The sequence below is a fragment of the Oncorhynchus mykiss genome, chromosome 26 (assembly GCF_013265735.2).
Source record: "Oncorhynchus mykiss isolate Arlee chromosome 26, USDA_OmykA_1.1, whole genome shotgun sequence".
NCBI classification, from domain to species: Eukaryota; Metazoa; Chordata; class Actinopteri; order Salmoniformes; family Salmonidae; genus Oncorhynchus; species Oncorhynchus mykiss.
Window position 1 is genome coordinate 5595841 of NC_048590.1, and position 27483 is coordinate 5623323.

At 47.2% G+C, this 27483-nt stretch overlaps 1 protein-coding gene across 2 annotated transcripts; it reads left to right on the top strand.

Moving 5' to 3' along the window:
• Window positions 1-1449: 1449 nt before the first annotated feature.
• On the top strand, window positions 1450-21277 carry LOC110527015 (mitogen-activated protein kinase 6). 2 transcript variants are annotated; one of them, XM_036963248.1, is made up of 8 exons: window positions 1450-1623; window positions 6226-7169; window positions 7721-8038; window positions 17122-17266; window positions 18091-18255; window positions 19511-19706; window positions 19837-19960; window positions 20043-21277. In XM_036963248.1, the coding sequence occupies exons 2-8, from the start codon at window positions 6933-6935 to the stop codon at window positions 21231-21233; spliced, it is 2376 nt and encodes a 791-aa protein (XP_036819143.1). In that variant the 5' UTR covers window positions 1450-1623; window positions 6226-6932; the 3' UTR covers window positions 21234-21277. The 2 variants fall into 2 exon arrangements, with proteins under 2 accessions (XP_036819143.1, XP_036819142.1); XM_036963247.1 differs by lacking the exons at window positions 1450-1623; window positions 6226-7169 and having other exon boundaries at window positions 7703-8038; window positions 19834-19960.
• The last annotated feature ends 6206 nt before the right edge of the window (window positions 21278-27483 follow it).

The window sequence follows — 27483 nt, forward strand, 5'->3', positions numbered from 1 at the left end:
GTGAAGCTACTGCATAGCAGACAAGGACCCCAGACCCGCAGAATATATCGGAATATCTCTGGATCCGAATATTTAGGCTATTCTGTTTTATTTCTGTGTGATTTTTATTCCTTTATTTGGCATACTATTTTCGGAAGGATGTAGGTAGATCGCAGTGTGAGAGATTCCACATACCGCCAGTCGGGGAAAAAAAAGAAGCCAAAAAAAAACCAGCAGAAAAAGGCGACAAGCCCTGCGCATCATGACAGATGGACTATCTAAATCCTCGCGCAGCAACAGTAACCTTTCCGAGGGACTTTTACCTCTAACGCGGCTAATAACCCAGTACTGTGTACCATAATCTGAAAATAGCATTTAGGCCAAACTCAGAAAACACTGCATTGCTGCTGAAGGATGAAAAACAACGGCAGCACCTCCGCAGTCCTTCGCAAGCAGAAGGATTTCCAAAACAAGTGTGTCTGTCTTGTCTGACTGACTTGCTTGGAAGTTGACACAAATATTAGTATCTCTCTTGAGTGTTGATTTTGAATATTTATTTTTTGAATATTTTGAAAATATAAATATAATCCTCCGTCTCAGCAACTGTGTGTGACATATGGTCCAAGCGTAACAGGCACTGACTACACCTGTGCCCAGTCAATAACAGGTAAAATACACGCGAGAGAAGTACAGAAAACTATAGGTCATGATTAAATGATTGATTTGAATTCGATGTGAAGATAAGCTTATACCGCCTATCGATCTGTGTTTTACTTTTAAGTTTAATACATGAGGATTTCATTGAGCAGTCAGACTCAACCGCATAGTCGCTGTGTTTACTATAAATATAAGATATAGGCTTTATATATATATATATATATATATATATATATATATATATATATATATATAGGCTCAATATGATTGTCAATTAGGCCTATAGGCTATGCATTATTTTAGGCTATAGGCTTTATATATGCCTATAGGCTGAACATGACAGGTTGTCAATTAGGCCTATGCATTATTTTATGTACAGACCTACGTCTAAAAACAATCACCTTCTGAATTAACATAATCCTAACTATCAGCAGTTTAATAATGAATTGATGTTAACTGTTTTTAATGGCTGTTAAATGATTTTTAACTGTTTTAATGACTGTTACTTAATGTTTAACTGTTTTGCGTTTGAGGTTTCCCAAGGCTGCTTTGATCCTCCAGTCAATAGTGATGGCGGCCTGTTAGTGTTTTTCCTTTGTATTGGGGCCATCTATTTAGGATAAGATTCTGCCTGGCTGGCTGTCAATAACTTCAGGGCCCACAGCGTAAAATAACCGTTTATTCGGACACTAAGACTATTTAAAAAAAAAAAACATAACAAAAAACACAGTCAGTAAAATAACATCAAACAAACATTAGAAGATAAAATCGCCCTAAATATTCGTTTTATTCCGATATTTTGAATTTACCGCCCGATTTCCCATCGTCTCCGTTCTCCACGTCTGTTGAATGACGCCGACGCTGACGCGGGCAGCCAGTCTGAATGGCGATGGTAACAGACTCGCAGCGCGGTGCGGACGGAGCGCAGCCCGACCTTATATCGCTTTGAAAAAAACATCGCTATATCAAATGAAACGGACGAGAACAGTAAGTGATTCAATACTATTTTTTTGTTTTGTTTGGTTGGATAAGTGTATTGTAATGTGGGAAGGTCGTATTATGTTTTTAAAAGGGCAGATGTGATATTTTCGACGTCGGCTTTGTGTTAGGAGGGAGCAGGATCCGCTGTTGTATGCCTCAGAGGGACGACCACGGAGCCGAATAAAGCTAACTAGCGACGGCCTTGTGAGGTTAGCCTGCTCCACTCAAGACCCTCTGGCCAACAACAGGGCGCCTTTGTTCATGTCACCGGGATCGTTGAAAACCTCTCTCACTCGTATCGACCAAATATGTGGATAAAACGTTGTTTTATATGGGTAACGTTATATAGAAGAAGCCTTTGGCTGAATATCAACGATATTTCATTTCCCCCTGTAAGGTTAGGATAATGCGAACAGTCAACTAGGGGGTCTGTTCCCCGAATTATCACCGGAGTCGGAGGTTCACGACTTTAATGGGGGGGGATCACATGGTTAACTTGGCTAGCAGTGGCTATCTGGAGAAAGTTCATCGTAATAACGTGGTTATCTTCACACAAAATAACCTATAGTCGGCAATACGGCGAGTATGTTTTGTTGGCCAGCTGCTATCGCCATGTTATTTACATTTAAACATTTCGGAGTGTTTTTCTGGTTTCGTTTTGGATAGAAAGTGTGTCGCTAGTTAGCGAATGATGCTACAGTAGCTAGTTTACCAGCCGACTCCACGATTTACTATGGAGTTGAGCGGCGCAGTGTTAACATTTATTTATTGTATTTTTTTTAAAGGAAAAAAAGTAGCTTTTGTCCGTTTGTCCCTAGATGACATAATAGGGATTTGTTTTTACGTTTATGCTGTCCCTCAGTCCTCTCATGCAATGAGACATTAAATCATTAAAATGCACATACCTTTTTTGAAAATAGTATACACTTTATTTTTTAACTTGTTATTATTGTTTATGCCTTATAGAGAGCTGTGGTGTCATTTGACAAGGAGCCGATTTAATAAATTAACTTCACTCGCTGCAGCAGAGGGGTGAGGACCAAGAGGCTAGAGTGGCGCTACCTCAGTGGAGGAGCAGCTGAGTTTAGCCAGGCAGGGTACACAAACACGGAAGTCACTAAATCCCGAGTGGCGCAGTGGTCTCAGAGTGACGTAGAGAGCAGCTCGCTAAGACACCGCAGTACCTGGTTCGAAGCCAGGCTGCATCACATCCGGCCTTGATTGGGAGTACCATAGAGCGGCGCAGATTTGGCCCAGCTTCGTTCGGGTTTGGCCTGGGTAGACGGTCATTGTAAATAAGAATTTGTTCTGAACTGACTTGCCTAGTTAAAATAATGAAATCAACCAAAAGTAACTGGGGCAGCCTTTTAAAAGTATCTAAATACTCTTGCCAATAAAAGTCGCTGGAAGGATCTGACTTGCTAAATCTAGCAACAAAGTCGCTAAATTGGCAACACTAGAGTCATATTTAAAACGAAGTTTTTATTAAAAACTACTGATTTCATTACCCAAAGAATAGTCTGCAATTACATACATTGTTCTCTGTAATTGCAGGCTAACGCTATTCTTTGGGTGCTGAAAGAGGTATTTTTTATAAAAACTGTTATTTTATGTGAGGTCGGAGGTCCAATTTAAGCCAGGTGTACAGTTGTGGCCAAAAGTTTTGAGAATGACACATATTAATTTCCACAAAGTTTGCTGCTTCAGTGTCTTTAGATATTTTTGTCAGATGTTACTATGGAATACTGAAGTGTAATTACAAGCATTTCATAAGTGTCAAAGACTTTTATTGACAATTACACAAAGTTGATGCAAAGAGTCAATATTTGTAGTGTTGACCCTTCTTTTTCAAGACCTCTGCAATCCGCCCTGGCATGCTGCCAATTAACTTCTGAGCCACATCCTGACTGATGGCAGCCCATTCTTGCATAATCAATGCTTGGAGTTTGTCAGAATTTGTGGGTTTTTGTTTGTCCACCCGCCTCTTGAGGATTGACCACAAGTTCTCAATGGGATTAAGGTCTGGGGAGTTTCCTGGCCATGGACCCAAAAATATCGATGTTTTGTTCCACGAGCCACTTTAATCAATGGAAAAGGCATTGTTCATCACCAAACTGTTCCTGGATGGTTGGGAGAAGTTGCTCTCGGAGGATGTGTTGGTACCATTCTTTATTCATGGCTGTGTTCTTAGGCAAAATTGTGAGTGAGCCCACTCCCTTGGCTGAGAAGCAACCCCACACATGAATGGTCTCAGGATGCTTTACTGTTGGCATGACACAGGACTGATGGTAGCGCTCACCTTGTCTTCTCCGGACAAGCTTTTTTCCGGATGTCCCAAACAATCGGAAAGGGGATTCATCAGCGAAAGTGACTTGACCCCAGTCCTCAGCAGTCCAATCCCTGTACCTTTTGCAGAATATCAGTTTGTCCCTGATGTTTTTCCTGGAGAGAAGGGGCTTCTTTGCTACCCTTCTTGACACCAGGCCATCCTCCAAAAGTCTTTGCCTCACTGTGTGTGCAGATGCACTCACACCTGCCTGCTGCCATTCCTGAGCAAGCTCTGTACTGGTGGTGCCCCGATCCCGCAGCTGAATAAACTTTAGGAGACGTTCCTGGCGCTGGCTGGACTTTCGTGGGCGCCCTGAAGCCTTCTTCACAACAATTGAACAGCTTTCTTTGAAGTTCTTGATGATCCAATCTTACTGGCAGCAATATCCTTGCCTGTGAAGCCCTTTTTGTGCAAAGCAATGATGACGGCACGTGTTTCCTTGCAGGCAACCATGGTTGACAGAGGAAGAGCAATGATTCCAAGCACCACCCTCCTTTTGAAGCTTCCAGTCTTGTTATTTGAACTCAATCAGCATGACAGAGTGATCTCCAGCCTTGTCCTCGTCAACACTCACACCTGTGTCAACGAGAGAATCACTGACATGATGTCAGCTGGTCCTTTTGTGGCAGGGCTGAAATGCAGTGGAAATGTTTTTGGGGGATTCAGTTAATTTGCATAGCAAAGAGGTACTTTGCAATTAATAGCAATGCATCTGATCACTCTTCATAACATTCTGGAGTATATGCAAATTGCCATCTTACAAACAGAGGCAGCAGACTATGTGAAAATTAATATTTGTGTCATTCTCAAAACTTTTGGCCCCGACTGTACACTACATGATTTTGCCCCCGATTTAGCAGTCCCCAGACAGGTCTCATCGATTAGACATAGTAAAAGTAAATCCGGGACACTGAAATTAGTATGATGTGTTACGTTTGGTATTGTTACATAAGATAGGTTACTTATGGCATTAAATTTAAAGGAGCGTGGTTGGGTGGGTGTATAACGCGAACGTATAGCAACCCAACACAGGACAGGCGCTGACTGGACACAGGACAGGCGCTGACTGGACACAGGACGGGCGCTGACTGGACACAGGACGGGCGCTGACTGGACACAGGACGGGCGCTGACTGGACACAGGACGGGCGCTGACTGGACACAGGACGGGCGCTGACTGGATGTGTTTTTGTTTGTCCGTTCTGTGTAAACCCTAGACAGTCGTGCGTGAAAAGTCTAGGAGGCCGGCCTGTTTCTGAGATACTGGAGCCAGCATGCCTGGCACCGACGATCATACCAACGCTCAGTCGCTTAAGTTAGAGTGTTGGGCCAGTAACCGTAAGGTTGCTGGATCGAATCCCTGACCTGACAAGGTAAAAATCTGTAATTCTGCCCCTGAGCAAGGCAGTTAACCCAGTGTGTTCCCCGGGCGCCAAAGATGTGGATTAAGGCCGCCTCCCAGCACCTCTCTGACACATTTCAGTTAAAGGCATTCAGTTGTACAACTGACTAGGTATCCCCCTTTCCCAAACTAGTTTTGCCCATTCTAACATCTGCCTAGCGACTTTTCACAGATCGTATGGTCTTTATTGCCACTTGGCTGGATTACAAAGCCAGGTAGCTAGCCGTTTTCCTCAAATAGTTAAAATATAAGACTATTTTCCAATAAATATCAAGGGTCTTATTCTGTTAACGTGATCATCGATGCTTGGCTGCCGTTTGACAACTAAACATCATCTCGCTCTTTTGTCAAATAATAATCAAATTATAGTCTTATACCCACACTGTATCTATACCCACACTGTATCTATACCCACACTGTATCTGTACCCACACTGTATCTGTGAGCGTGCCAATACAGGAATGGACACACTTGCTATACATCTTTTTTTGTGAAAACCATCAGTAGAGTTGAAAATGTGATGAGAAACCATTTAACTTTAACTTTTTTTTTGTCAATTTGATGGAAACTCTGGTGGGAAAATTTGCATATTGTTTTTATGCAGATTTTTTTGAATATTTGTGTGCAAAATCTGTCGGCAATTGGATGAAAAACCCTAGTTTGAAAGTTTTGAAATGTATTAGCTAGCATTTCTCTCCGTGTATTTCTCTTTTGGGTCATCTTAAATTGGGACGGTGACAGTTGTTCAGTCCGTTGGACGTCAGGCTGTTAAAACGGCTGAATGGAACTGTGTCCAGTCAGCCAGCCGTGGGCAGTGTTACTATTGTCTAATTGTTGTCTGACTGCTGACCTAAAGCATTGTGTTGTTTCTGTTTCAGGTTACCCCTATGTAAAATGGAGGATAGTTTTGATTGCGACTGTGGTGAGCTTGAGCCACCCGATTGTTGAGGGCCAGACTACTCTGTGAAGACTAAAAGGCAAGACACCATTTTTGGATGAGCGGTGGTTTCAACAGGAAGAAGATTTGAGTAAATACAACAACAAAAAACAACAAAAAAAAAAAATAGAATTTAAAATTGTAGTTATTTTTGGCGCACTTGTAATCAATGCAGCTACACAGGATGAGTCTATCACTGAATGTATCTGCACTGTGAGGATGCAACAAGATGCTGTTGTAGTTGTTGAATTGGCCTCTTGAGTTCATTCCATTATTGCTGGCTGTTAAACACTATAAACGTTTAAAAACGGTTTAAAAACCGGAGAAGCTGCAAAAAACAACAAACAAAACAAAACAAACTGATTTTGAAAAAGTAATTAATATTAGGCCTGGAAAAACTTGCTCCATTTGTCAAACAAACATGACTTTCTACTCTGGTTGTGAGTCCGAGAGACGTGTGATTCTGTGAGGGTTAGACAGGGGGAAACAGTAGTCTTCTGTAAGGGTTACACCATCCACATTTTCTATTTTCACAATGTTACACACCAGGCAAGACCTCCTATAGCCTATTACCAGTCAGTTTGTCCATTTTTGTATTGAACAACCCCCAAAGTCAATCGCAAACTTAGTCAAAACACCAAATCCAAGATGGCGGAGAAGTTTGAGTCTCTGATGAACATCCACGGGTTTGACCTGGGCCCACGTTACATGGACCTGAAGCCTCTGGGCTACGGAGGGAACGGCCTGGTGTTCTCAGCCATCGACACGGACTGCGACAAACGAGTGGCGGTGAAGAAGATCATTCTGACGGATCCTCAGAGCGTCAAACACGCCCTGAGAGAGATCAAGATCATCAGGAGGCTGGACCACGACAACACAGTCAAGGTAACACAGGAATTGCAGTAACGAACTGTACAATACTTTATTCATATGGAAATGTATTTTTGTCAGGACAGCAGTGGAATGGGTCAGCTCCTAACACTGCAGACAGTGGAAATGGGTCAGCTCCTAACACTGCAGACAGTGGAAATGGGTCAGCTCCTAACACTGCAGACAGTGGAAATGGGTCAGCTCCTAACACTGCAGACAGTGGAAATGGGTCAGCTCCTAACACTGCAGACAGTGGAAATGGGTCAGCTCCTAACACTGCAGACAGTGGAAATGGGTCAGCTCCTAACACTGCAGACAGTAGGGGGCGGGGGGGAGAGACTCCCCTTGCTCAAGTCACACTGCAACGTCAAACTCTGCAGTCATACGACTTGGCCTGAGTCGAACAATACAAGTCACTTCCAAGTGCTGGACTACCTCCCACTAGTTAGTCCTTAAACAGACAGGATGGAAGTTACACTGCACACAGTCAGGAACACACAGACAACATGCAGGTGTGTCTGCTCGTATGAGTTGATGTTAACATATGAACACCTTCCCTCTGCCAGGTATTTGAGACCCTTGGGCCCAGCGGTCGTCACCTAACAGAGGACATAGTCTCTCTGACAGAGGTGAACTCTGTGTACATCGTCCAGGAGTACATGGAGACAGACCTGCGTCAGCTCCTGGAGAGGGGTCTACTCTCTGAGGACCACGCCAGACTCTTCATGTACCAGCTGCTGAGAGGCCTCAAGTACATCCACTCTGCCAACGTACTGCACAGAGACCTGAAGCCTGCCAACTTGTTCGTCAACACAGAGGACCTGGTGCTGAAGATAGGAGACTTTGGACTGGCCCGGATCATGGATCCTCACTACTCACACAAGGTAAGAGGCTAAAACAGAGGCTAGTTAAACTAACAGTCATTACTGTCTGTAATAACCATGTGATACCTGCCTAGCGTTCTGGCTTTATTGCCCAGAAACCAACTGGGCTAATCCCTCGGGTGACGCCATCAGCCTATCACACCACACTGCACCGCAGGAAGTTAACAAGGAGGTATGGTAGTTCCTGATGTCGCGCCTCCGTTTCCCTTCCCAGAGGAAATGCTTCCGCTGAGATAAGGGCCCTGGGAACCAATATTTCCGTTGAGGGGTGGGAGGCTGCATCCACATCCTGAGAGAGTTTAGACTGTTGACCAGGCTGTGTGGTGTTGACCAGGCTGTGTGGTGTTGACCAGGCTGTGTGGTGTTGACCAGGCTGTGTGGTGTTGACCAGGCTGTCCAGGCTGTGTAGTTGTTGACCAGGCTGTGTGGTTGTTGACCAGGCTGTGTGGTTGTTGACCAGGCTGTGTGGTTGTTGACCAGGCTGTGTGGTTGTTGACCAGGCTGTGTGGTTGTTGACCAGGCTGTGTGGTTGTTGACCAGGCTGTGTGGTTGTTGACCAGGCTGTGTGGTTGTTGACCAGGCTGTGTGGTTGTTGACCAGGCTGTGTGGTTGTTGACCAGGCTGTGTGGTTGTTGACCCGGCTGACCAGGCTGTGTGGTGTTGACCAGGCTGTGTGGTTGTTGACCAGGCTGTCTGGTGTTGACCAGGCTGTGTGGTTGTTGACCAGGCTGTGTGGTTGTTGACCAGGCTGTGTGGTTGTTGACCAGGCTGTGTGGTTGTTGACCAGGCTGTGTGGTGTTGACCAGGCTGTGTGGTTGTTGACCAGGCTGTGTGGTGTTGACCAGGCTGTGTGGTTGTTGACCAGGCTGTCTGGTGTTGACCAGGCTGTGTGGTTGTTGACCAGGCTGTGTGGTTGTTGACCAGGCTGTGTGGTTGTTGACCAGGCTGTGTGGTGTTGACCAGGCTGTGTGGTTGTTGACCAGGCTGTGTGGTTGTTGACCAGGCTGTGTGGTTGTTGACCAGGCTGTGTGGTTGTTGACCAGGCTGTGTGGTGTTGACCAGGCTGTGTGGTTGTTGACCAGGCTGTGTGGTTGTTGACCAGGCTGTGTGGTTGTTGACCAGGCTGTAGATTGTGCACCAGTCAGGCGTTCAAACCTCAGAGATGTGGAGATGAGGCTGATTTGTCTGGCTCTGGGAGAATGTAGGTTGAGGTGGCTCTTTCCCCAGTCCTACACTGCTCTTTAGACAGGACTCCGAGGGGAGAGCAGGAGTCACAGAAGAATGAAGAAAGAGGTGAGGAGAGAGCTGAGGAGTGGAGTAGTCACCATGCAGCTACAGGTGTCTTAGATTAGTCATCACCGGGGCCTGTCTGGTGTGGGACTCGGCCCTCTCTCTCTGGCACAGCACAGGATTCACTCGGGACTTTTACAGTTAGCTAGGCCTCACACTTTCTCACACACACTGCTCAGCCCCGTGCCAGAGTCTTTTAGTGCGAGGCCACAGCTTCACACACACACACACACACAGCCCAAAAGCAGCTGGTTTTAGTGGCTCATATCGCAGATCAAGTGTTGACTCGCTACTCTCCAATGACGCATCACTAGAGAACACTCTCTCCTTTGAATAGCAATCGTGTTGGGGACATGGCAGGAAACTGGCATTTCCGTGTGTGTGTGTGCGCGCTACAGGTGCCTGTTTGAAGTTCGATAGATTTTCTCACGATCTTCAGTCTCTAGCCAGACATTCCCTCCTCTTCCTGCCTCTCCTAGCCCCTATAGCAGCTCTGTTCTGCTGTGTGTTTTCCCTATCTAAGCAGGTTTTGTTTTGATGAGGTGGAGGTAAGGGAACGGCCTATTGAAAAGACCCTCTGCTGATGTCAACTCTTTTTGTATTTCCGTGGACTGCAGAAGCTCAAGTGTGTGTGTGTGTGTGTGTGGACACAGCCATTTGGTGCCGCATTCCATGTACCATCCAGAGAGCCTGGACACACACACGGCCTGAGTGGACGGGGAGGGGGGGGGGGGGGGCAACCACTTGACTTCCGTGCCCCTGCCTGACCAAGCTGCCCTGCTGTTGGGGTAGCTGGCTGGCTCTGCCTCTCTGCATGCTATTTGTACAGCTCACTCTGTCTAAATAAAGAACCAGCCCATTTGCAGCAACTAACCTTGGTCTCTGTCGGGACACTGGCAAGAACTTGCACACGTCTCAATGTATAGATATTCTATAGTGTCTATCTATATAGATGCCATATTTGAGCAATATGGCCCGAGAGGGTGTGGTGTATGGCACGACGTAATGCCTGGATACAGCCCTCGGCCGTGGTATATTGGTCATATACCACAAACCCCCGAGGTGCCTTATTGCTGTTAGAACCTGGTTACTAATGCAATTAGGGCAGTAAAAATGTATGTTTTGTCATACCTGTGGTATACGGTCTGATATAACACGGCTGTTAGCCAATCAGCATCCAGTTTATATTTGTATATATCTTCAGCAAGACCTACTCCATGTCCTGTGTTGTACATGACCAGAGATGGGCCCTGATTGGCTTAATATGACCAGAGATGGGCCCTGATTGGCTTAATATGACCAGAGATGGGCCCTGATTGGCTTAATATGACCAGAGATGGGCCCTGATTGGCTTAATATGACCAGAGATGGGCCCTGATTGGCTTAATACGACCAGAGATGGGCCCTGATTGGCTTAATATGACCAGAGATGGGCCCTGATTGGCTTAATATGACCAGAGATGGGCCCTGATTGGCTTAATATGACCAGAGATGGGCCCTGATTGGCTTAATATGACCAGAGATGGGCCCTGATTGGCTTAATATGACTAGAGATGGGCCCTGATTGGCTTAATATGACCAGAGATGGGCCCTGATTGGCTTAATATGACCAGAGATGGGCCCTGGTTGGCTTAATATGACCAGAGATGGGCCCTGATTGGCTTAATATGACCAGAGATGGGCCCTGATTGGCTTAATATGACCAGAGATGGGCCCTGATTGGCTAAATATGACCAGAGATGGGCCCTGATTGGCTAAATATGACCAGAGATGGGCCCTGATTGGCTTAATATGACCAGAGATGGGCCCTGATTGGGTTTAGGTGATTGGGTTCTTATGGAGATTACATTGTCTGTTTCTCAGACTTCCTTTAGGCTCTATTGAAGTTCTCTGAATTTGTCCCATCCCCCCACCCTTAGAAATATTCTGAACTCTGCTAGAGGATTGAGTGGTTCTGTATGTTGAGGGGTTCTGTATGTTGAGTGGTTCTGTATGTTGAGTGGTTCTGTATGTTGAGGGGTTCTGTATGTTGAGGGGTTCTGTATGTTGAGGGGTTCTGTATGTTGAGGGGTTCTGTATGTTGAGGGGTTCTGTATGTTGAGTGGTTCTGTATGTTGAGGGGTTCTGTATGTTGAGTGGTGTGTGTGAGAGCCTGTTGTGTGCAGTTTCTCAGAGCCTCCTCAGCCTGCTTCTGTGGGACCCGCAGCAGTCAAACACCAAGTGGCCCACCACCAAGAATGTCTGGAATTCACGTGCAGGCAGGAATCAAGCATCCTGTGCATTTCCCTCCCTCCCTCCCTTCCAGCCAGTCAGTCAATCATTCCTTTGTCCTGCCTATCGTGGGAGCCTTTGTCCAAGGCTAGAGCTGCTCTCAAGCTGCTAGCGTAGCATAATCATGCCTTGAGGTTAAGCAGGGAACGTGGCTGAGCTGTTACAACCAGTGTTAGTTTAGCATTTAGCTTAGCGTGCCCTTGGGCTGACTAGACGCATGGGTTCGGCAAAAGCATTGCATTTGCGTCCGTTAGCGTAGCATTAGCAATAGTATCCCTTTTTCGGCTTGGCACAGTGATCGTGGCAGGGACTCGGCCGGGACCAGAGTTAGCTAGCTTAGCAGTTAGCTTAGCATTAACAATAGCATCCCTTGGCACAGTGAGCATGGCAGGGACTCGGCCGGGACCAGAGTTAGCTAGCTTAGCAGTTAGCTTAGCTTAAGTGTGCCCTTCAGTGAAGCAGGTCAAGGGGCATGGCAGTGTAGACTAGCATTAGCTGAGTGATATGACATCTGCTCAGTGAGGCAACTTGACCTCCTATTTTACAAGTTGTAATCCAACCCTGAAGATTTCTTAATGCAAAATGGCCTTTGACATACATACCGAGGGTTTGTTTATAGGAATATAAAACGTTTTATTGAACCCAGTTTTGTTCTAGGAAGTTAGACAAAATTAATAACATGACGGTCTTTTACATGTGAGCAACAAGTGGTTTAAGGGGTGTTTTTTTTTTTTTTTAACCAAGTAAGTTAGTCATTTTCCAAACAAGTTGTTTTCATCTAAAACCCTCCAGGCCTGTGTGTCATTATGAAGAAGCAGCAGACTGTTAGGTTTGCAGATGGTAGCTGCTCTTGATGTGCAGGTGTACATTTCCTGGAATGTTATAAGGAGAGAGGAGGGGGGCTGAGACGGGGGAAGATGGGGGGAGGAAGGGAAAAATGTGGGGGGGGGCTGAGGCAGGGGGGGAGGAAGGGAAAAATGTGGGGGGGGGCTGAGGCAGGGGGGGAGGAAGGGAAAGATGGGGGGGCTGAGACAGGGGGGGAGGAAGGGAAAGATGGGGGTGCTGAGACAGGGGGGAGGAAGGGAAAGATGGGGGGGCTGAGACAGGGGGGGAGGAAGGGAAAGATAGAGGGGAGAGAATGTCATTCCACCACCACACATGCTTCCTGCTGTAGCTCGGATCACTCCACCACAGTCCTCCTCCCATGACACACATACTCACGTTGACCCAATTACCCAGCAATAGCAACACACACACACACACAGCGGTCCTCTTGGCTCGCCGATTCCACTCCAAGGTTCACAAGGCTTTTAAAAAATGACTTGAGTCGTGTGTAAGCAGAGCAACAGCTCTAAAAGAAACCATTCTACATGCCAAACACACATCTCCTGGGGATTAAAGCTGTGTATATAAATCCATGCCAAACACACATCTCCTGGGGATTAAAGCTGTGTATATAAATCCATGCCTAACACACATCTCCTGGGGATTAAAGCTGTGTGTATAAAGACATGCCTAACACACATCTCCTGGGGATTAAAGCTGTGTATATAAATCCATGCCTAACACACATCTCCTGGGGGTTAAAGCTGTGTGTATAAAGACATGCCTAACACACATCTCCTGGGGATTAAAGCTGTGTATATAAATCCATGCCTAACACACATCTCCTGGGGGTTAAAGCTGTGTGTATAAAGACATGCCTAACACACATCTCCTGGGGATTAAAGCTGTGTATATAAATCCATGCCTAACACACATCTCCTGGGGATTAAAGCTGGGTGTGTGTATATATAGACATGCCTAACACACATCTCCTGGGGATTAAAGCTGTGTATATAAATCCATGCCTAACACACATCTCCTGGGGATTAAAGCTGTGTGTATAAATCCATGCCTAACACACATCTCCTGGGGATTAAAGCTGTGTATATAAATCCATGCCTAACACACATCTCCTGGGGGTTAAAGCTGTGTATATAAATCCATGCCAAACACACATCTCCTGGGGGTTAAAGCTGTGTATATAAATCCATGCCAAACACACATCTCCTGGGGATTAAAGCTGTGTATATAAATCCATGCCTAACACACATCTCCTGGGGGTTAAAGCTGTGTATATAAATCCATGCCTAACACACATCTCCTGGGGATTAAAGCTGTGTGTATATATAGACATGCCTAACACACATCTCCTGGGGATTAAAGCTGTGTGTATATATAGACATGCCTAACACATCTCTCCTGGGGATTAAAGCTGTGTGTATGTGTGTGTGTGTATATAAAGGCATGCCTAACACACATCTCCTGGGGATTAAAGCTGTGTGTATGTGTGTGTGTGTGTGGCTAGCTTCGTGTGGTTCTCTGAGGAAATCTAGCTACTAATCCTCTGTCACCAGGTTCTCTGAGGCAATCCTATAGTACTCTACAACTGCTCCCTTTCTCTCCTTCCTCTTATTTTCCTCCTCCCTTCCTCTACACTCCCTCTTCATCCTCCCTCTCTTCCCTTCCTCTCCCCACTCCCCCCCTTCCTTCCACTGAGGTGTTAGCCACCCATCTGAGACAGAAACATATAAGCTAAAGTAAAAATGTAAACTATTCTACACAGAAAAAAGGCTTTACATAGAGAACCATAGCATGCATGGCTGTTCTTCCTGGAAGACCCACTAGTCTGGCAGTGAGAACAGCGCTCAGTGAGTGGAAACAGGGTTTTTCTCTCTGTCACACACTGGGCTAGATAACACGGCCTCTCTGACTGTTGCAAACCTGTGGCTTTGGTCTGGTCTGGAGAAATGACTTAATGCGTCACTCCGGGTGTGTGTGTGTGTGTGACGTGTATGAATTCTCCTGAAATGAGTTAGACAATTAGTTAGAATGTTCACTTGTTGTAATCTGCTGTGGATTCTCAGAACCTCTTTCATTCTAGACTCCTTATGCAACATTACAGGCAGTCTACCATGCTGGTTGTTGCCAAATCTCTGACTACAGTCGTCTTGACTGCTGGGAACTGCTTGGAGTTTCCTCATCTGTGATAGTGGTATTGACTGATTTCATGACATTCTGGTTGGCTGGCAGACTGTTCTGGTTGGCTGGTTTTCTGACTGCTCCTTCAGTTGTTTAAAAGCTGCTGATGCAAGAGAGACATCTACCCATTTCTAAATATACCCACCCAGCCAACCGGGCCCTGGTGTTGCTTAGAATATCCACCAGGTTTTTTTGAGGAGATCATTTCTCCTGTCTTGACATCTAGATCATTCTGTCATTCAACCTAGATCATTTCCAGTTGGTGCACATGTCTCTTGGCCCGCTAGCTGAGCCTTGTTGTCTCTTGGCCCGCTAGCTGAGCCTTGTTGTCTCTTGGCCCGCTAGCTGAGCCTTGTTGTCTCTTGGTCCGCTAGCTGAGCCTTGTTGTCCCTTGGCCCGCTAGCTGAGCCTTGTTGTCCCTTGGTCCGCTAGCTGAGCCTTGTTGTCTCTTGGCCCGCTAGCTGTGCCTTGTTGTCTCTTGGTCCGCTAGCTGAGCCTTGTTGTCCCTTGGTCCGCTAGCTGAGCCTTGTTGTCCCTTGGTCCGCTAGCTGAGCCTTGTTGTCCCTTGGCCCGCTAGCTGAGCCTTGTTGTCCCTTGGTCCGGTAGCTGAGCCTTGTTGTCCCTTGGCCCGCTAGCTGAGCCTTGTTGTCCCTTGGCCCGCTAGCTGAGCCTTGTTGTCCCTTGGCCCGCCAGCTGAACCTTGTTGGCCCGCTAGCTGAGCCTTGTTATGAGCTGAAGACATTAGACTGCTTAGTATGGGACTATCCTACCTGAGCTAATTCATTTATTTATTGGTATGTCCATAATAAAGGAGGCCATGGTTACAGACTGGTGTTCATTACATTTAGTAGGTCAGCACAACCTGTGTGCTTCTCAAAATTGTATAATGATATTCTGACTGACACACAGGGTGTGTGTGAGCCTTTCTAGCGACAGAGACCGAAACAGCCAGCTCACCACTCTGACGTAGCAGGGAACCAAACAGAAGCCAATGGAACACAACGGGGAGGGGCGGGGCCTACCTGAATTTGTCCAATAGAAACTTGTTATCGTTGCAAAATGTTTTCCATTTGGATTAAATGGTTTCAGTTGTGAAATGTTTTTCCGACTAATGATTTCTCCCCAGGTCAGAGGGTGTTGTTTTACCACTGTAACACACACACACACACACACAGCATGGGACCTTGTGGGGATCTATAATTGATTTCCATTCAAAATACTATTTTTCCCTAACGGCTAACCCTTCAGCTTAAAATAGCCTTTGACCTTGTGGGTGTGATCTTGTTTTACTGTCCTTGTGGGGACTTTTGAGGATGGAAGAACAAGACGGGGGGGGGGGGCACTGGTTTGGTGAGTGCCTTTTGTGTTGCAGGGCCTGAGGGCAGACTGGCAGGCAGCGTATTGTTGCTGACTCTACTGTCCCGGAAGTACAGATCGGTGTGTGTGTGTGTGAGAGGCAGGGGGATTATCCTGCTTTCTGTGGCTGCTGACTGGGCCTGTGTTTGTCTCCTCGCTCTTTCTCTCCCTTTTTTCCCTTTCTGTATTTTCTCTCCATTTTTGTGCGGCAAAGGGTCGAGGCTGTAGGGGCCAGGGTCGAGGCTGTAGGGGCCAGGGTCGAGGCTGTAGGGGCCAGGGTCGAGGCTGTAGGGGCCAGGGTCGAGGCTGTAGGGGCCAGGGTCGAGGCTGTAGGGGCCAGAGGCCAGGCTGTAGGGACCAGGGGCGAGGCTGTAGGGTCCAGGCTGTAGGGGCCAGGGGCGAGGCTGTAGGGACCAGGGGCCAGGCTGTAGGTGGAGGAGTGGGTGGGTGGGATTGAGCTCTGGGACAAACGTACGTGTATCTCCTGTCGTCACTGAGGATACTGCAGGCAGGTCTAATGTGACAGGCCCGAGCAGAGCTCTAGTAGCTTTGATCTACCAGGGTGGGTGACTGGCCGCTGGGTAACACAAACAAACAGCGACTGCACTACTGTTGACCAGGGTCCATGTAGGGAACAGGGAGCTGTAGGGGAAGCTTCCAGAAGCAGATTGTTCTGTTGCTACAGCTTTGATGAGTCTCTGCTTCTCAACCATTAAGAGGTCGTTAGCTGAATGTAGTTAACAGGATCAATGCTGCTTTTGAAGTCGATACAGACCTAGAGAGAGACACACACACACACACACACACACACACACACACACTGCAGTACAGTAGGATGACAACTGTTTCATTCATTGAAATAAACTAGTAACCTATGGGTCTGTGTTTTAGGTGTATCTCATAAGAGCTGAAAAACCAGTTTCAGTCACATTCTGTTTATTCATTCTGAACACACACAGAGGGAGAGGGGTTGAGTCATTCTGAACAGGGAGAGAGAGGTTGAGTCATTCTGGAGAGGGAGGGGAGGGGTCCTATGAATTCAGCTTTATCAGGCTCTTGCTCCCGTTCAACTCTTAGTGTGCACTTCTCACTAAAGACTTGTTAACTCACCCTCCCCTCTTCCTCTCTGCCTCCTCCTCCAGGGTCATCTTTCTGAGGGCTTGGTGACTAAATGGTACCGGTCTCCTCGCCTGCTGCTCTCTCCTAACAACTACACCAAGGCCATTGACATGTGGGCTGCCGGATGCATCTTCACCGAGATGCTCACCGGGAAAACGCTCTTCGCAGGTCAGTCAAGCACAGACTCACACGGGTTACCGGTGAGGCAGGTTCACTGTGCCACTGAACCGCGGGGCGGAAATGTAGGCCACAGGCTTCATGGCACGTGGGTTCTGGCAGAGCTCACACTCTCTCTGACTGACATGGTGTGACTGATATGGGGCAGACAGTTGAAGTGGTGCCACGGGGGGGGTTGGATATGGAGCTGCTTGTCTATATCAGTGTTAACTCTGGGGGGGTAACCTTGAAAGTTAGCTTGCTAACTGAGGTAACCTGGAGAGTTGGCTAGCTAAACTGAGGTAACCTTGAAAGTTGGCTAGCTAAACTGAGGTAACCTTGAAAGTTAGCTTGCTAACTGAGGTAACCTGGAGAGTTGGCTAGCTAAACTGAGGTAACCTTGAAAGTTAGCTTGCTAACTGAGGTAACCTGGAGAGTTGGCTAGCTAAACTGAGGTAACCTTGAAAGTTGGCTAGCTAAACTAGGTAACCTTGAAAGTTAGCTTGCTAACCGAGGTAACCTGGAGTGTTGGCTAGCTAAACCCGAGGTAACCTGGAGTGTTGGCTAGCTAAACCCGAGGTAACCTGGAGAGTTGGCTAGCTAAACCGACTGAATCTTATGCTTAGTGACCAGACAGAGAAGCATCAGGTCCTGTTTTTAGAGTCTTTGGTATCACTCACTCGACCGAGGATCGAACCCCCCCCCCCCCCTCAACCTTTCAATCTCAGGATGGACACTAACCACAAGGCCACTGAGTTGGTGGTCTGACAGTTGGGTGTAAATGAACCCTGTGTCCTCCTGTGTTTTTAACCCTGTTTTGAACTGGTGTTCTGCAGGAGCCCATGAACTGGAGCAGATGCAGCTGATCCTGGAGTCCATCCCTGTGCTGAGAGAAGAGGACAGGCAGGAGTTACACAGTGTTATCCCCGTCTTCATACACGGCGACATGTCCCAGCCGCACAACCCACTGGCCAAGTTACTGCCCGACGTCAGCCCACAGGGTGAGTCTAGACTCGCACTCGTGTAGACACATACACAGTGACATGTCCCAGCCACACAACCCACTGGCCAAGCTACTGGCCAAGCTACTGGCCAAGCTACTGCCCAACGTCAGCCCACAGCGTGAGTCTAGACACACAGTCACACTTATGACGTACACACACACCCGCACTGGACAAACTGATGCCTGACATACCACCAGGTGAACACACACAACATACCACCAGGTGAACACACACAACATACCACCAGGTGAACACACACAACATACCACCAGGTGAACACACACAACATACCACCAGGTGAACACACACAACATACCACCAGGTGAACACACACAACATACCACCAGGTGAACACACACAACATACCACCAGGTGAACACACACAAACTAACACAATCCTATTCTATACCATATTGTCCCCGTACATATTGTCCCCGTACATATTGTCCCCGTACATATTGTCCCCGTACATATTGTCCCGTACATATTGTCCCCGTACATATTGTCCCCGTACATATTGTCCCGTACATATTGTCCCGTACATATTGTCCCGTACATATTGTCCCGTACATATTGTCCCGTACATATTGTCCCCGTACATATTGTCCCGTACATATTGTCCCCGTACATATTGTCCCCGTACATATTGTCCCGTACATATTGTCCCGTACATATTGTCCCCGTACATATTGTCCCCGTACATATTGTCCCCGTACATATTGTCCCGTACATATTGTCCCGTACATATTGTCCCGTACATATTGTCCCGTACATATTGTCCCCGTACATATTGTCCCCGTACATATTGTCCCGTACATATTGTCCCCGTACATATTGTCCCCGTACATATTGTCCCCGTACATATTGTCCCGTACATATTGTCCCGTACATATTATCCCGTACATATTGTCCCGTACATATTGTCCCGTACATATTGTCCCGTACATATTGTCCCCGTACATATTGTCCCCGTACATATTGTCCCCGTACATATTGTCCCCGTACATATTGTCCCCGTACATGTCCCCGTACATATTGTCCCCGTACATATTGTCCCCGTACATATTGTCCCCGTACATATTGTCCCCGTACATATTGTCCCCGTACATATTGTCCCCGTACATATTGTCCCCGTACATATTGTCCCCGTACATATTGTCCCCGTACATATTGTTCCCGTACATATTGTCCCGTACATATTGTCCCGTACATGCCACACTGCACCATGGTAAATGCTCCTCTTCCCTTCCAGCCCTGGATTTCCTGCAAAAGATCCTGACCTTTAACCCCATGGACCGTCTGACAGCAGAAGAAGCCCTAGCCCACCCTTACATGTCTGACTACTCCTTCCCCCTGGACGAACCCGTCTCGCTGCACCCCTTCCACATAGAGGATGAGGTGGATGATATCTTACTGATGGACCAGGGTCACAGCCACACCTGGGACAGGTACATGGAGACGTACTGTGGTCTACATACACACACTGTTATAGAATAGGGTTTATTTTACTGTGGAGGTCAGACTCAGGGGGTTTGTGCTTTGGGTTGTCTTAACCCTTCATCTCCCTCCACCCAGCAGGTACCGTGACAGCCAGCTTTCAGAAGGGGACTGGCACCTCCACACCCACAGCACTCTGGACACTGACGAGGTACAGGTGGACCCTCGGGCTCTGTCTGACCAAACTGACGAGGAGGAGGTTCAGGTACGGAGAGAGAGACACACACACACACACACACTCCTTCCTCAAGTCACCACCCTAACCCCTGTCCCTCCTACCCTTCCAGGTGGACCCTCGTAAGTATGCAGACGGAGACCGGGAGTTCCTGGACGATCCTTCCTACGGCTACTCCTCCCTCTTCACTCCCGAACGCTCGTGGCCCGACCCCGATGACGAACACTTCGACCTTCACCACGAGAACAAGTACTGTGACCTGGAGTGTTCCCACACCTGTAACTACAAGGTGGTGTCTCCGTCCTACCTGGATAACCTGATCTGGAGGGACAGCGAGGTCAACCACTACTACGAGCCCAAGCTCATTATAGATCTGTCCAACTGGAAGGAGCAGCAGAGTAAAGAGAAACAGGCTCAGGCTGCAGGCAGAGACAAGGAGCACAAGGCGCAGAAGAGCAAGTGTGAGAAGAACGGCCTGGTGAAGGCTCAGATGGTTCTACAGGTAGAGAAGGGCCCGGTGGAGAAGGACTCCCAGCAAGAGAAGAACCAGACCCAGACTACTCAACAGAATCAAGGCTTTGACTTTGACTCCTTCATCGCCGGCACCATCAAACTGAGCCTGCGAACTGAGCCCAGCGACGTGGGACTCCTGGGGGACGTGGGCCTCCTGAGCGAGGTGGGAGTGGGCCTCCTGAGCGAGGTGGGCCTCCTGAACGAGCTCAACTCATCTGTGTCCCAGCTGGAGGCTCCGCGGTCAGGCTCCATGTCCAAAACCATCAGCCAGGAGAAGGAGGAGAAGTGCCTGGTGAACTTTGCTCAGATCAGCATCACCGTGGGGACCGCTGGGTCTGGGGCGCGTCCCGCACACCCCTGGGAGAGCTTCGGAGGGGGGGAGAGGGTGGAGGAGCGGAGAGGTGGGTGTCTGATGGACGGGGCGGGGCGCTGGGACGTTGGGAAAGAGGAGCAGCTCCAGAAGGACAGCTGCTACACCAGCTACCTGGACAGACTGTTCAGCAGGAAGGACGAGGGCAGCGGGGAGAGTGCTGCTAGCGCCGCCGACACCCCAGAACCTGAGCCCTCGGATGTGGGAGGGGAGAGGGAACGGGACGAGGGGGGCTTCCTGGCGCGGAGCGGAGAAATCATGTTTAACATGCAGCTGGACTCTCTGGCGCTGCCGGGATTCGCTGCTACGACCGACGTGCCGCTCAAATCCATCCAGGCCTCCCTCGCTCCCTCCACGGTCAAATGCTCGCCTCAGATCGGCCACACAACCTACAGCAGCTTCTTCAAGCATCTGAATTAACAAAAAAAACAACATAAATGATACAATACCATGTTCCTCACAGTGCAAGATCTCTAGGCTGGTTCTGTTCTGTTGTCCCTTGTATTTTATTTCATTATCATAGTAATGTTATTTTACTTGAATCATTTCATACCTTATCGTATGGCTCCTTTTTTTAAACTTTTATTTGTATTATTATTTTTTAGTTGTTGTAGGAGTTAAAAGGTAAAATAGACTGGGTTGAAAGTTGCTAGCAGATGAAAACATCAGAGTTATTACCTCCGGGGTCACTGACCCTATACCTGAGTTGATCTCCCCAATTATCCCTCAGCATCCACAAACTGGCAGCATTTACACTGCACACTGAGTACTGTAGACTAGAAGGAGAGGAGAGAAGGAATGGGGAAGAGAGAGAGAAGGAAGGTGGAGAATTGGATAGGGGGAGGGATATGAGAAGTGGTGCTATGCTAAGCAGAACAGCCCTGTTGATCCCGCAGCCTTCCCCCTGAGCTCATCACTGATCTAAGACCTGTGGCTGAATAAGTGAAAGGAAGGTTTGCACCCTATCACTTAAACCAATCAGACCCTCGCAGATCAGTCATGTGGTCAACACAGGAAGAGGTGTATAGAAATCACAGCTTTGTATCTGTGCCATTCTGGTGTCTGTGACAGCATGGCCAGTGCCATTGAGGCTATCTCCATTTTAAAGTAGTATATTTTCTTCTTCTTTTGATGTTTGAAGAGTGTAACGCTAATGTTGGTGACTTTACCGCCACCTGCAGTCTTCGAGTCTTGAAACCAAATCGTGTTATTCATTTATTGTGGCCAATAGATGGCGGTCATATAGCTTAAAGCCATTTACAAACTAGGCAAACCAATTTGAAGAAGACAAATGCTCTGCTGATCGCTCCCAACCCATAGGAATCCCCCCCCCCACCCAGTTCAATACTTTAAAATGGTGGAAGCCCTCAATGGAAATGTCCATGCAAAAACAGGTTATTTCCAAGTAATGATCTCTACATCTCCACGGGAGGAAGGATACATATCTTAACAGAGCCAATGTGAGAAGATGGGAGGGCATTGTGAACTAAAGGAGAGAGGTGCATTGTGGGAGACGTAGTCATACTGACATCACAATCGCTGTAGGTCTTTTCACTAGGGAGGGGAGGAGGGGGGGACAGGCTTTTCTTTAAAAAAAAAAAAAAGAGGTTTTATTTGAAAATGTAGTTTAATTATTTTTACCAAGTGTTTAATTTATTTCTGTATAATTTCCTAAAAGAGGCTTCCTGAAACCCCCTCATTTCATACTGTAGTTATTTTGCCACATGATGCCAGCAGCGAACCATTACTCCTGAACCTTTTGTGAATGGGTTATCTACCTCAAGGTAACAGCAGAGAGAGACATTCGAAGCCGCACTAGTGCTTTACACACACACACACACACACACACACACACACACACACACACACACCACACACACCACACACACTACCATCCTCATACACCACACACACACTACCATCCTCATACACACACACACACACTCTCTCACTACCATCCTCATACACCACACACACACTACCACCCTCATACACACACACACACTCTCTCACTACCATCCTCATACACACACTCTCACTACCATCCTCATACACACACTCTCACTACCATCCTCATACACATACACACTACCATCCTCATTCACACACACACACACTCTCTCACTACCATCCTCATACACATACACACACTACCATCCTCATTCACACACACACACTCTCTCACTACCATCCTCATACACACACTCTCACTACCATCCTCATACACATACACACACACACACACACACACACATACCACTCTCTCACTACCATCCTCATACACACACACCACTCTCTCACTACCATCCTCATACACATACACACACACTCTCTCACTACCATCCTCATACACACACACCACACCACTCTCTCACTACCATCCTCATACACATACACACACACACACTCTCTCACTACCATCCTCATACACACACACCACACCACTCTCTCACTACCATCCTCATACACATACACACACACACACTCTCTCACTACCATCCTCATACACACACACACACACACCACTCTCTCACTACCATCCTCATACACACCACTCTCTCACTACCATCCTCATACACACACACACACACACACACTCTCTCACTACCATCCTCATACACACACACCACACCACTCTCTCACTACCATCCTCATACACACACACACACCACTCTCTCACTACCATACACATACACACACTACCATCCTCATTCACACACACGCACTCTCTCACTACCATCCTCATACACACACACACGCACTCTCTCACTACCATCCTCATACACACACTCTCACTACCATCCTCATACACATACACACACACACACACACATACCACTCTCTCACTACCATCCTCATACACACACTCTCACTACCATCCTCATACACATACACACACACACACACACATACCACTCTCTCACTACCATCCTCATACACACACTCTCACTACCATCCTCATACACATACACACACACACACACACCACTCTCTCACCACCATCCTCATACACATTGCATTGACATAGTGACCTTCTCTTCTGTTTTGACAGTCGTGTTTCCATTATTTATTTCTAGCAGATATTTATTTGAACGGGACAACGTGTTATTTCAATGTAACTGTTCTGGACACCGAGGCGTTGGACGAGAGGGACGGGGGGGGAGTGAGATGGAAGGACGAGAGGGACGGGGGGGAGTGAGATGGAAGGACATCCCATTTTTCATTGTGTCACTACGGTGAGTCATTAGTTATGGTAGGTTGCAAGTTGATCATTAATTAATCTGTCTAAGTTATAGAAGCTTTCCATTTTCAATAATTTTGTCATTTTTTATTTATAGGTGCATTCTGGTTGTTTTTTTTGGGGGGGGGATGCTTCATGAGAAGCACCTAAGTCTTACTTTAAAAAAAAATCTAAATGTAAATTGCTATAAAATCGTGTGCATGGAAGAAACAGGAGGTACATTAAAACGAAGTTAAGGGTGTACATCATTACATTTAATTGTGTTTTTATTACATATTTAAGTTTCCAAGCATGATACGATTACGTTCTGAAGGTGCAGCATGTTCAACACGAGGACATTTAGTTTTTGCCTTAAAGCTGCCTCTCCATTTTGTAATAAATCGGTTCCCCTGTTCTATGAAATATCTCATTTAATAAACATGACCAGCAAACAATTGGACTGTCTTTTTCTTTCTTCTTTGTTTTAGAAAGGATTTGAAACCATTTGTTTCAAAGACAACTGTTGAAAAATCTTCATGCATCCTCTCCTCTCTCTCTCCTCCCTCTCCTGTCTCCCTTCTCTCTCTCTCTCTCTCCTCCCTCTCCTGTCTCTCTCCTCCCTCTCCTGTCTCCCTTATCTCTCCTCCCTCTTCTGTCTCTCTTTCTCTCTCTCACTCTCTCTCTCTCTCTCCTCCCTCTCCTGTCTCCCTTCTCGCTCTCTCTCTCCTCCCTCTCCTGTCTCTCTCTCTCTCCTCCCTCTCCTGTCTCTCCTCCCTCTCCTGTCTCCCTTCTCTCTCCTCCCTCTTCTGTCTCTCTTTCCTCCCTCTCCTGTCTCCCTTCTCTCTCCTCCCTCTCCTGTCTCCCTTCTCTCTCCTCCCTCTCCTGTCTCCCTTCTCTCTCCTCCCTCTCCTGTCTCCCTTCTCTCTCCTCCCTCTCCTGTCTCTCTTCTCTCTCCTCCCTCTCCTGTCTCTCTCTCCTCCCTCTCCTGTCTCTCTCTCCTCCCTCTCCTGTCTCCCTTCTCTCTCCTCCCTCTCCTGTCTCCCTTCTCTCTCCTCCCTCTCCTGTCTCCCTTCTCTCTCCTCCCTCTCCTGTCTCCCTTCTCTCTCCTCCCTCTCCTGTCTCTCTTTCCTCCCTCTCCTGTCTCTCTCCTCCCTCTCCTGTCTCCCTTCTCTCTCCTCCCTCTCCTGTCTCTCTCTCTCCTCCCTCTCCTGTCTCCCTTCTCTCTCCTCCCTCTCCTGTCTCCCTTCTCTCTCCTCCCTCTCCTGTCTCCCTTCTCTCTCTCTCTCCTCCCTCTCCTGTCTCCCTTCTCTCTCCTCCCTCTCCTGTCTCCCTTCTCTCTCTCTCTCCTCCCTCTTCTGTCTCTCTCTCTCTCCTCCCTCTCTCTCTCTCTCCTCCCTCTCCTGTCTCTCTCTCCTCCCTCTCTTCTCTCTCTGTCTCTCTCTCCTCCCTCTCCTGTCTCTCTCTCTCCTGTCTCTCTCTCCTCCCTCTCCTGTCTCTCTCTCTCCTGTCTCTCTCTCTCCTGTCTCTCTCTCTGTCTCTCTCTCTCCTCCCTCTCTTGTCTCTCTCTCTGTCTCTCTCTCGCCTCCCTCTCCTGTCTCTCTCTGTCTCTCTCTCCTGTCTCTCTCCTCCCTCTCCTGTCTTCTGTGTGTAAAGTGCTGACTGCAGTCCCCTATTGTAGGGTCCAGTTTCACAATGTCCCCGTTGACTGGTTTTATTGCACAGCTACATGGACACGCCTTTACACACAGCTACTGAACCAACAGCTACATGGACAGGCTGAACCAACAGCTACATGGACAGGCTGAACCAACAGCTACATGGAGGATCCTTTACACACAGCTACTGAACCAACAGCTACATGGAGGATCCTTTACACACAGCTACTGAACCAACAGCTACATGGACAGGCTGAACCAACAGCTACATGGACAGGCTGAACCAACAGCTACATAGAGGATCCTTTACACACAGCTACTGAACCAACAGCTACATGGACAGGCTGAACCAACAGCTACATAGAGGATCCTTTACACACAGCTACTGAACCAACAGCTACATGGACAGGCTGAACCAACAGCTACATAGAGGATCCTTTACACACAGCTACTGAACCAACAGCTACATGAAGCTCCAGCACCCTGTTCCCTATGTGGTGCACTACTTTTAGCCTTATGGGCCAAGGGAACATGGTGCCATTTGGTATGCACATTGACTCTGTCTACCCCCTAGGGCCCCGATCTATACCAGCAGATACCAGCACTCTACCCAGCCTACCCAGCCCAACACCTCACTAGGATTGGGTTAATGTATCACTGTTGGTATGCCTGGGCTTATGACTGTGGTTACAACACCTATTCCCACTTGGCCTAACAGTTCCGGAACACTGGCTGTTCCTCTGTTGTTATAGTAACAACTCATCAGTCTACACTAGAATGGTTTACGGGTGCCAGCCTGCTAGGCAGAGCCATATATTTACAACTGCCTCCTGTTTCAGTCTGGCCCAAGTTCTTATGCAGTAGTTCAGCCAGGCAGCCGGAGAGTTTCGGTCTGACCCGTTTCATATCCAGGGTTGGAAATGAAATGTGTCCTGAATTGGCTGTCATTTACAGTGGGGTTCTGAACTTGACACCCTTGAAAAAGATGCCCAATAATGACTTAAGTGTTACCTTTTGACCCTCTCTAACTTCCTCACTCTTTATTCACTATTCTTTTTTTATTTTTTTTTATTTCACCTTTATTTAACCAGGTAGGCTAGTTGAGAACACCTTTATTTAACCAGGTAGGCTAGTTGAGAACACCTTTATTTAACCAGGTAGGCTAGTTGAGAACACCTTTATTTAACCAGGTAGGCTAGTTGAGAACACCTTTATTTAACCAGGTAGGCTAGTTGAGAACACCTTTATTTAACCAGGTAGGCTAGTTGAGAACACCTTTATTTAACCAGGTAGGCTAGTTGAGAACACCTTTATTTAACCAGGTAGGCTAGTTGAGAACACCTTTATTTAACCAGGTAGGCTAGTTGAGAACAAGTTCTCATTTACAACTGCGACCTGGCCAAGATAAAGCGTAGCAATTCAACACATACAACAACACAGAGTTACACATGGAATAAACAAAACATACAGTCAATAATACAGTAGAACAAAAGAAAACAAAAAGTCTATATACAGTGAGTGCAAATGAGGTAAGTTAAGGAAATAAATAGGCCATGGTGGTGAAGTAATTACAATATAGCAATTAGACACTGGAATGGTAGATCGGCAAAAGATCATTCAGAATTCTATCTAATTGACATACGTATTCACATCCCTCAGTCAATACTTTGTAGAAGCACCTTTGGCTGCGATTACAGCTGTGAGTCTTTCTGGGTGAGTCTCTTAGACCTTTTCATTTCACACCTGGATAAAGCAACATTGGCACATTTTATTATTTTCTAAATTCTTCAAGCTC

What these genes read in the sequence shown, in the direction of transcription:
- LOC110527015 (XM_036963248.1), top strand. Translation starts at nt 6,933, where the DNA reads ATGGCGGAGAAGTTTGAGTCTCTGATGAACATCCACGGGTTTGACCTG. An exon ending in ACCACGACAACACAGTCAAG is followed by an intron (nt 7,170 to 7,720) that starts GTAACACAGGAA and finishes TCCCTCTGCCAG; the next exon opens with GTATTTGAGACCCTTGGGCC. An exon ending in CACAGCCACACCTGGGACAG is followed by an intron (nt 19,707 to 19,836) that starts GTACATGGAGAC and finishes TCCACCCAGCAG; the next exon opens with GTACCGTGACAGCCAGCTTT.